This window comes from Rutidosis leptorrhynchoides, chromosome 5 (assembly GCF_046630445.1).
Source record: "Rutidosis leptorrhynchoides isolate AG116_Rl617_1_P2 chromosome 5, CSIRO_AGI_Rlap_v1, whole genome shotgun sequence".
Taxonomy (NCBI): Eukaryota; Viridiplantae; Streptophyta; class Magnoliopsida; order Asterales; family Asteraceae; genus Rutidosis; species Rutidosis leptorrhynchoides.
Genome location: NC_092337.1, coordinates 439,993,608 through 440,005,262, shown reverse-complemented (window position 1 = coordinate 440,005,262; position 11,655 = coordinate 439,993,608). Strand labels below are relative to the sequence as shown.

The 11,655-nt window shown below is 36.2% G+C and overlaps 1 protein-coding gene across 1 annotated transcript; it reads right to left on the bottom strand.

The window, feature by feature from the left end:
• Positions 1-8,110: 8,110 nt before the first annotated feature.
• LOC139850576 (uncharacterized) lies at positions 8,111-8,915 on the bottom strand. The gene has a single exon (XM_071840137.1). It carries the CDS (start codon positions 8,879-8,881, stop codon positions 8,279-8,281), a length of 603 nt encoding a protein of 200 aa, XP_071696238.1. The 5' UTR covers positions 8,882-8,915; the 3' UTR covers positions 8,111-8,278.
• Between the last annotated feature and the right edge of the window lie 2,740 nt (positions 8,916-11,655).

Here is an 11,655-nt window from a genome sequence, read left to right as displayed (position 1 = left end):
TGGTTCTGAGGCAGTAATTCCCGCAGAAATTCTGGTACAAACGCATAGAATAGTTAACTTTGAGGAAGAAGCGAATGATGCTGCGTTGAGCGAAAACCTGAATTTCATTGAAGAGCGGAGGTTAATGGCTACTATCAGAGAAGCGAATAATAAGCAGCAAATTGCTAAGTATTATAACAAAAGAGTGCGTGCTTTGTCTTTCGCTATAGGCGAATGGGTGCTGCGAAATAATGAAGCAAGAAGAGCAGAAAAGCTTGGAAAATTGGGTCCTAATTGGGAAGGCCCTTATCAAATTGTGACAATTAATGCGGCAGGTTCATATAAGCTCGCGGATATGGAAGGGCGAAATTACCTAATGCGTGGCATGCTGTTTTATTAAAGCGATATTATGCATAGCTTTGCGAAAACTATCGAGGATATATGTACAAAGTGCGAAATGGGATTCAAGGCATATGGCTGATATACTTGGTGTTTTTGTTTTTAATTTTTTGCAAGTCTTGATCACGCTTGTAATAATTTTAAAAATAAACACTTGTAAAAGTATGTGAAAAGTTTATCTGTGAAATGCGAATGATTATGAAATGTTTTACAGTTTGTTTCATAACGTTGTAGTATTTCACAAGTGTTTTGATAGCAAAGTGATGAAATTGCCCACTTTTGCATGCAAATTATTGCGAAAGAAATTTTATATCCTAAGTATTTGATTTTGCCAATACTTAGATGCTTCGTAATTGCTAATTAATTGCCTAAGGATCGTTTCGGAAGACTTAGAAGATTCATAACGTATAAATATATACGCATACAGATTGTTTCGCAAAAGTACGCATTTATTATGTGCACAATAATAAAAGTTGGAAATTGCAAAGGACAAGTTTGTGTTATGAATCCTGTTTACGAAAAAGCACTATATAAATAAAGAGTACTCGCGAATAAATATGAAAAAGTGAAGTTTCATTGATAACGGCGCAGAGATAGCTGCACACTAATTTCTACAATATTTTATTCTAGCTTAGATAAGTCAAGTTCAAAGATGTCTTTTAAAGTAGCATCATCTTTTTGACTTATTGCAGTAACTTTGTCAATTGGAATATCCGCTAAACTTGCTTGTGCAGTAGCAGCTGCTTCACGCGCTTCGGCAAGTGAACAAACGAGATCTCCAATGGCGGGAGGTAGTGGATCTGGTATGGTGCAATGTGGAGCAATTTCATCCAGAAACTCTACTCTCTCGCGCAGTCGTAAAGCAGCTGCGTAAGTAGAAAACAGAACATTCACGGGACGCGAGTTGAGAACCTTTTTAGCAAACTCCGGTAAGTGTTTGCGGAGTTGGGAGAACTCAAATTTCGCGGAGGCTGCAGAGGCCAGAGCATTGTCTCGCTCCGCAGTAAGCTTTAAAACCTCCTCTCGTAGTGAGGATATTGTTGTCTGAAGATTGTTTTGTTTGTCAGCTGCAGTAGACACTTGTAGCTTCAATTCATCTACCGTGGTTTTGGCCACGCTGAGCTCATAGGAGAGATCAACACAGCGTTTCTCGCTGTTTTCAGCTTTGATCCTCTCAGCATTGTACTTCTGCTGTTCGGCTTCAAGAACATTGAAAAATTGTTCTTGACGGCACATCACATCGTATGCCGAGTTGAAACACATATAAAAGTTTTGAACAAAACTGTTGTGCGCATCAAGCGCAGAGAGCTTAGAAAATTCGCGGCGAAGCTCGCCTGGAATGGCTAATTTCATCTGTTGACGCTGGTCAAGTGCAGCAGTAGCAGACGCATAAGTATACCCCGATAGGCCATCAATCCGCACCCCATACGAGTCTGGAGGAGTGCGGAACAGCTCTATAATCTGCTCCATGGACTGCGGGCTCGGGTAGCGTAGATTGAATGGTGAGCCTCCTATAAACCAAAACAATTATTATAGCAGTGGAATGTACGGTAAACAAGGTCATACATATGCGTAAAAGTACGTGATATACCAGTTTGTTTCTCCCCTTCATCATCCGATGAAATTGGATTATCGACCAAGGGAGTGCTTTGTTTAAGCTTCTTGCTCTGAGATGATGGTGGAGTTTGAAGTGGCCGTTTTCCGGAACTTGGCTGTGATGATGGCGACTTCGACTCAAATCAACGACAGGAATCACCTATTTTTCCTGCTTGATTTGGCTGCCGGAGGAAGATGTTGATTTAGATTCCGGACAGGTTATTAGTTTCGTAATAAGAGCCTTGGGATCTACCTTTCTATCAACTTCGTCAATCTTCATTTTTAATTACGAAGGAGAAGTGGTGGTTAAGAATTCGTAAAGGTTAATTGCGAATTTTTGTAATTGCGAAGTATGTTAGATAAAGCGAGTGAGACCTTGGTGGTTATGAATCATGATATATATAGGGGAAATAAGGGTGGCAATTGATTGTGTTAATTATCCGTTGTGATAACTCAAACGGTAATATTTGAGACAACGGGTGAAAACGGTAACTAACCTAAAGCGAAAGCGAAAATATTTAAATGTGAATAGCGGTTATGTTAAATGCGGAATTTTAGAGTTTATCATGATACATCTACTTCGCAAAATGAATCATAATAAATTGGGGGGACTTGATCATATACATGGCATTGTATATGTGTGTTTTATTTGCTAAAGGCTAAAAGCAGAATTATGCGGACTCTAAAGCTAAGATATGCAATATTCGCTGAAAATAAGTATAGCAGCTATATTTCCGCACAAATAAAGGACTGCGGTTTAATCCGCTGAGTTTCCGCAGATAGTTAAGTAATTCGCAGACCGCGGATATCTCGAATACTATAAATAGGGAGCTTGGCCTCTCATTTATGGGTTGTTGATTCTCTGCCATTTTGCCTAAGCCTTTGTGATTTTCACTTGTGATCTTGCCCAAGGAATTTTTACATCGCGCAAAGGTGAATTATGCTAATTAACAATCAAGACCGGGTCGGGGTGGTTGATCACTTGATAGTTAAAGTGAAAGACGATCATCGGGGCCCAAAATAATCATCAAACACTCCATCCTCCATCATAATCTTATTGCACTCAATCCGTAATTAAGTAACTTCATTAATTAAGGATTGATCACTATCCGTGCAAAGTGTACAAATTACAGTGACTATACACATAAAAAAGTTATTTGACTATTATATTATAGCAATTTCGTATAAACATGGACTACCCTGGTAATTTTTTCAAGTATCGAACGTTTCTATAATCAATTCGAATGCCCAACAATTATGACATATATATCCACTAAAATAGGCGTAAATGTAAAATGTATACTCCATGCTACGACTATTAGTTAACGGAAAATGCGCGTTAAGGTTTATAAAAATCTTGTACAATTCAATAACCGCTATATTAAAGTCAAATATAACCGTGATGTACATGTTGTTTTATGCATCCTAACTACAGAAGAACAGATAGATCAAAAGGCTACAGACACACACCACTTCCGAAGATCTCGCTTAGTGAGCCCGTAAACCAGATGTTCTGTCGTTAGCAAATTCCTCAGTTAATCTGTTTATTTGATGTTGATATAAGAATATCGATTGTACCTTCCTTCTTTATCTCCTACATTGAAGGCTTGTGAATGTGTGTATATTGTAACCTTATATTCAAGGTTGTGAAATTCGCTATTCGGGGATTAATCGGCCGAGACTTTGTAAGGATTAATCGACAATTCGGGGATTAATCGGAGATTAATCGGATTGTATTGTATACATTTAAATATTAAATTTTAATATTTATATGAGTAATTATAGGAAAAAACCATAAATATAAAGATAATTTTTAACATAGTTATTTAAAATTGTTTATTTTGCTTCAAAACTACAAAATTCTAGTTTAAATTCATGTTAAAATGTTAATAATTTTTTACTTTAATTTGATTATGAAATTCGATTTTGATCTTTCAATTCACGGCGAGACGGATTTTTGGAAATCAGAACGGATTGTTTCTAAAATTGATTAATCGAAGATTAATCGGCGAGTAATCGGGTTTTTTACAAATATTGTAGGCCTGTGAATGTGTGTATATTGTAACCTTATATGCGAAGTTAAGGTTTAACCTAATAACCTCTGTCAGTTATCTCTATTCACGATCACACAAAAACCCTTTCAAATTCAAATATCGTCATTGCGTTTCAACAAGTAAACCGTGCCGGTTTGGGCCGGATGAGATTTTGAAGGTAAAAAGTTCGTACTCTTTTGTTTGTTATCTGACATTTGTACAACCTTAGGGTTTCAAAACTGACTTCGATGTCAGTAAACCTAGTTTATCTTTTGATCGTAAAATATTTATGTACTGCAATTGTTATCAAACACAATACTTTTGATGGAAAATCAGTGAAAGTTTGATTATCTCTAATTGTAGCAATATTACAGTTGATGTGAACAATTAAATTAATCTAAAACGATGTTTATTCATTTCATGTAAGTGTTAAACCTAAAGCCGTTTATACTAATTTGATAATTGCATTATTATGAAACCTGGACTGAAATGCATTTGTGTGTTTAATCTTGAACTCTGTTTATTTTGAATTGCTTATACATATATATGAACCCTAGGAGCGATATGCAGTTATGTACAATTGGTATTTGCAGTATTAATTGGTGTTTGCCCCGCAATAATTTGTTGAGACGAAAATCGAACGTTTGTGTGTAGATAGACTGAACAACCTTCCTCCAAATATAATAGAAACCATCCTATGTCTTGTACCTATTCGAGAGGCTGGCAGGACATGTATTCTCCCTAAAGAATGGAGGTACAGTTGGACTAAGATCCCGAAATTTGTGTTTGAAGAGGATAATTTTAAGTGTCAACTGGTGAAAATAATAATTTATACAATGTTTTTTTATTTTTTATTTTAACATCAGTTTGGGATTACACGGGGAGATATTATATACCAAATTCTTCTACTGCACCAAGGTCCCATAGTAGAGTTGTCGCTCTCCATATGTGAGGCGGACACCTCTGTTGAAGTGGACCCGATAATATCTTTTTTGTCGAGAATAATGTCTTGAAGAAACTTCGTTTGGGTTATATGCACAGGATACCCTTAGATGTCTTCTCATTACAACAATTAACTGATCTGTATCTTCATATTGGTTGTATTCACTAACTAGATACATTCAACGGATTTAGTAGCATCACTACCTTAACTATAGATGATATAGATATCTCTAAGAAAGCACTTGCACGTCTTCTATCCAAGTGTCTATTACTGAAAACATTTAGTCTGGTAAGTATCAATTGCTAAAATATTCATCCGATATTAGATTTTATTATTTGACTCTATTTTGGAGTCAATAGCAAGCGTCGATTTATTGGCGTCTTGACTGCCGTTTAGAGCCTAAATTGAATCCCAAGCATGTTTTAAAACCCATGGAAATTTGATTCTACCATTTTCATGGCGTCTCAATTTTATTATAGTTTTATTATACTTTTTTTAAAAGAAAATTTTTTTTCTACTTTTTGGCCGGAAGTCCACTAGGAAGCAATCTCTTTATCCGTTGAATAGATAGAGGGATGACTTTCTCTACTTTTGAGAGTGTTTCACTCTGGGTGGGTGGAGAAATGACTTGTTTTTATTCTCGGATAGGGAAAAGATTGTCTACATCTCACCTCCCCATACACCACTCATGGTGGTATTGGGTTTATCAGTTATCTAGGAATAACGTTGATTGATTGATTGGTCTTTAAAAGTTGTAAATTACCTACTGTATTAATGGGTGTTTGAGCTGAAGCGTTTGAAGAAATCATCTTAAAGTTGTACTTGATGAGAATAACTTTTCGAGTATCAACCGATGACAAGTATATTTATATCAAGTTGTTACTACATTAACGTCCAACATCTGAGTACATTCTTTTGGTGTGGGCAGGTGACACCCAAATTGACCTTATCATACTTAATTTTTTGAACAAAACTTGGATTTGGTGACTGCAAATGTAGATGTGTCAACCTGCTAAATAATCCTTATAAGACAGTTTGAGCAGGTTATTTTTAATTTTGTCAAGATATAAGCATTTCTGTTGGTCTCTGAGATCCGTAATGAACATTATTATTATTAGTTGATTTCTGTTTTTTTTTTTTTTTTTTTTTTTTTTTTTTTTTTTCACTTTAAGGTATGCTAATTACATTTGCAGATCTATTCGAATAGTACTGTAGATTTTCATGACAAACTTGAAAGGTAAACGATCAGTGAAAATTTAGATTTTTGTATGAAGGTGGAAAATTTTGAGCTATACTTATGAATGGGTCAACATGGGTAACTTTCATTCTCTGACAGAACAATCATGTAAACGAAAATATTTATATATAAAAAAAATATCACCTTAACTGGAGAGAAATTTGCTCACAGTGAGTTACCTCTCAAGTCATTTTATCATATACATGTAGATAATTATAGAAATAATCATTTATTTATACTTTACACATTTCGACCCACAGCAAAAGTTACCCATATCGACCCATTACCAAATCTGCAGAGCACCTAGCTGCATCTGTGGACATTGTTTTCCCCTGAAGATGTTGGAATTCGGTACTTAATTAGTTGTTTATCTAAAGTCGGGAGAGTACGGATCAGGACTATTACAAGTCGTTATCAGTAAAGTCGAGATCATTCATTTAATAATTACTCGACCTCGAACTTGAATCAATACAAAGAGTCGTGTTTAAGCCCGAATAATGTGTTTTTGTCGCTTTCAAAATTAATGTTCATTTAATTTTTTCAATATTATTGTAACAAGTTAATTTTCAAGTTTAAGAGCATTTCGGTCTCCATTTCGGTGTCCATTTTTGACACTGAAATGGATTAACTGTGCGTCAGGTGGAGGTGTCCACAGTGTCCATTTCAGTGTCCATTTTTTATTTTTTTATTGATTATTATTATTTTATTTTAATAAAAATAAAATATAAAATATGTAAATGATTTATAATATAAACATTAAATTAAAAACTGTTTAGGCCAAAATAAGATAACCCAAAATAAAATAGCCCAATATAAAATTAAATAGGACCATTTTTAAAAACCTAAATTATCTTCTCTAGCTGGCGTATCTTCTTCCTTCTTCCAGACCTCCACCTTCCAACCTGCAAAAAAAAAAAAAAAAAAAAAAAAAAAGATTAAAAAACCAAAAATTAACAAGAAGAAAAAAGAGAGAGAGAGAGAGAGACAGTTGGATAACGGATAAAAATTAAAAAACAAGAGCTTCAACGGTCAAAAAATCCACCGTCTTGGTGGCGACATTGAAGATCGACGGTGGCGGCGACGGCGAGCGGTGTCGACCGACCGTCGATTCCGGCGTCGATTTTGGGGACGGTGAAATCGATTTATGTATACCGAGTGCTCTAAGTATGTATCAGACTTTTAACTTTTTCTTCCTTCTAACGTCACACACATATAAATAGCTACATCACCAATTCATTGTCTGAATTGAATTGATTAATCCTATTACTCCTTATTAGAATTATATAATACGGAGTAATTACATTGTTGTTGTTGAGGGTTGTAGATTTGTGAACAAAAAGTCTAAGAAAAAAAACATGCCGGGACCTCACGTTTGGCGACATGATGTCACTAAACGCGACGTGCATGGTTAAAATGTGACAAATGTGATCGAGCAGTTTTGGTTCTGGAGAATTAGGGGGATCGCGTTTGGCAACATGATATCACCATATGCGAACAGTTTTTGTTTTCTTATTTTGTACTCTCTATAAATTAAACCATTGGCCTCTTGTAACCCTAACACCTCCGAATTTATCACTAAAACTCTCTATGTTTGGTCGTGGATTAAACTAATAGCAATATTGGATATAACTACATTTGTGTGTTTTTTACATTTCTCGCACTTTATTTAATTGTTATCTTGTGTGTTCTTGTGATTAATCTATTTGTTGCTCGGTGGGTGATAACCATGGTTATCAGGTTCTACTCACTAAACTCCTACACTTGTAATATGTACACTAAGACCCTTGTACTACCTAGATTCAATACTATCATCCATATTTGACACAATGTCATCTTCCAAAGAGCTAGTACAACAGAAACAATTGAAAGTTCATTACATACGATACAATTATAAATAAAGTTAAATACGTACAACAACAAAAATTCAGTAAAGTTTAATACATTTCCAAACAGTTAATCCTATAGCTTTGTTATAATGGACGTATAATTAAAGGATCATACAAATCTTTAAACTAAGATCAATTAACCAAAGTAACTACATGAACAAAACACTGTTAATTAACAATTAACACAAAGTTGTTTCGTCACTAATTACATCTCTAATACGACATCTTTCTTAGAACCATTTCTGCTACTACTACAAAGACTCCACTGATCCGAAACTGCAGTGGACGAAGCACATGAAACCGCAGATTCATTCCCACATTTAGCAACAGTTCTCACATTCTCAATCAACTCTTGTGTCCTTCCTTCTTGTGACAAAATCTCCAACAATTGTTCAGGACTAATCACCAATTTCACCTTCCAAAACCCACTCCCATTATGATTATGATTATGATTATTTCTGGTATCATGAGTATACGATCTTTTAAACGTTCTACGGCTATCGAACGACATCCTGTAAGGGGCTGGTGTGTTAACAGGAAGACTATTTGATCTCACATGACCAACTTTTGTCCCTCTTCTTTTATCAAGTGGTAAAAGGTAGTAGGAGTTACCCGGGACTAAAAACTCATGATGAGGAACCGGTTTATAAAAAAGATCGGTTCCTCGAAACAGAGCGTGGCCCGGGAACTCGTCGGTGATGCATTCGGGCGTCAAGGGAGCGTAGAATTCCATAATTCCTCCGGTTGAGTTGATTACTTTGATAATTCTATCATCTTCTGATGGACCTCCAAATAGACAATTGCCCATGAATCAATATAGAAAATGTTTTTTTTTGGTTAGAAAAAAAAAAAAAAAGAATGACTGAAGAATGGATTAATGATTGTGATAATAATGTGAAGGAAGGGAAGGGGTAATGATGGAAAAGGAGGGAAAGTGAAAGGTGGTGTGTCGTCGGTGGGATGCTTCTTTAAGCTTTACTTTATCCGACCATTCCCAAAAAGAATGAAAGAAACTTATCACTATTTATTTATTTATTTTATTTATTTTATTTGTATTTGTTTGTTCCAAATGAATATTTATTTAATTAATTATAAGAGTCTATTAGACCACTCCCAACGGATCGCCATGGAGCCGCCATCCACCACCGCCCTCGAGGGCGCCATTGGCAATGGTCCGCCATGGCCCCTCCCTCCTCCGCCCTCACCTTAATCGCCCTGCACCATTTCCTGGGATAGCACATGGCATGACACCGCCATGCATATTATTTTGTTTGTTTTTGCCATTTAAACGGCTATATTGCCGTTTGAATTTTTTTTTTTGTATTTTTTTTTTTTTTTAAAACATACTCCCACTATATAACTACCATTCAACCTTACAACAAACACACACAATTTACTTTCATTTCATACTCTAAAATACTCACACAATTAAACTACACACTTTTAAAATGCCTCCAAAAATTCATAGTCTTACTCAAATGGCGGTTGACGCTGCTGGGAGTGTGGATTTTAATAAATTTGATGACGGTGTCATGGTTGGCAATGGTGTGTTATGGGAGTGTTATGTGAGGAAGTGGTGAGAAAGGAGGAGAGAGAAAGCTGATGTGGCGCTGAGGAAGTGCCCATGACGGCGTCATGGTTGGGAGTGGTCTTATGGCAATAGGAAAAAAATTTCTTGCTTTATTTGTTCGTTATTACATTAGTGGGGTATTTAAGAGAATCAAAACTAGAGCAACCTACTTTTTTTTTAATGGCATATTTTCGCATCGAATACTCTCATTTGCGACACACGCACGCTAGGTAAAAAACTCCAAGAATTGACCCGGGTTGCTTGGCAACTAATCGCGAATTCCGAGTTGCTTGGCAGCTAATCGCAGAAAAATCCTGAAGAAACCTCCCCCTTATTGGAATTGAACCCGGATTACTTGACAACTAATCGCGGATCCCCATACGAAGGCTTGAAAACCACGCAGGCAATGTCTTGGTGGTTAAACTAGAGCAACCTACTTAGTATTCATATTTGTTATGAGGCGGTCTCGAGACGTGCGACATCTAATGCGACTCTTGTTATGGAGCGTTGCGGGGGTATTGTAGGGGTGTTGTTGAGGGGCACGAGGCTTAAATTCAAAGGGCACACAATGGAAATTGTGCGATATGGTATCATTCGCTAGTTACTTATTTGTTTCTCTCTTCTCCCTTTTCTTGTTTTTCTTCTCTCAAATTTCAATTATATTTTATCATATCATTCGCAACCTTTTACAACAATATCTCACAACACTACCGTAAGACAATTTGTTGTGGAAATGACAAATGTTGCGGTGTTGTGGAGTTGTAGGGGTAATTACGCTGACGCGACAATGTTGTCGGAAAGATGGGGCACTGTGGTACGTAAATGTTTTGTTGTAGTGTCATGGAGTGTTGTGGGTGATGTAGTAAAATATAATTGACGACGTTGTCCATGCATAGTTTATGATCCAACAAAAGGTCATTCCCACCACATTTCCACGTCGACATAATTCTCCTCTACAACTACACATCACCCACAACACTCACTACAACTCACCTCATCACAACCTTTCACAATCAATCACATTACTCACATACTACCGAATCATTGCCGGAGTGATATACGAGGGGGTGACCTGTTTTTCCTCAACGAGTAGGCGGAAGTTTGATTCCAAGGGTCAGGATCTAATTGGTATTGCTAGCAATTAGCTTATCGGAGGGGTTTTTCCCAACCTTCTACCGTACTGGAAGGGTTGTTGCGATTTGGGTTTTCTCATAACGCATGTGTGGATGGCATATGATAGCGAAAGTGGTAAGTCCTCTATGGGTGATGCCGATACTGCCGTTAAAAAAATCACATTACTCACACACTCTACAACACTCACTACAAGAAAAATGGTCATGGTGACGATCTTTAAGTGATGACTTATATTTTAGTTAATAATATAATAATGTTATTTAATTTCCATTTAAAAGTCGTCACTAAATTTTGATTACTATGCAGTATTAGTTACCAAACAATGGTCACTATATTGATCAATTTTAGTATTTTGATCTCTAATAATGTCTTGTAATGGATCTATATTAACAAGAAGTGATGTAACGACCCGTCAAAATCGCTATTGACGCGGCACGTTAATCATTGATTCCACAGTGAGGTTTTGACCTCTATATGATACGTTTTGATAAAATATTGCATTCATTAAAATAAGTGACTTTCTAAACATAGAAAGTTATAAACATGTGGGCGAGTGCTTAGGTATAAGCAAAACCCCAAAATACATAAGTCTTTAATTTACAGGTTGACATCACAGTCCAATTATTTATTACACAACGCAGTTTTATTTTGAATGCAATAAACTTTGTACAAAGCATGAGAGACTCCATGCAGGCAACAAGCACATCACAGCGGAAGCATTCTAAGGACCTGAGAATAAAACATGCTAAAAAGTCAACACGAATGTTGGTGAGTTATAGGTTTAATTGCTCGAGTCATAAACATATATAAAGATAGACCACAAGATTTCATCAAAAGTTTATCAATAGATTCTACGTAACAGAGCACCCTGGTAACTA

Coding starts and splice junctions, on each gene's coding strand:
- LOC139850576 (XM_071840137.1), bottom strand. CDS start 8,881: ATGGGCAATTGTCTATTTGGAGGTCCATCAGAAGATGATAGAATTATC.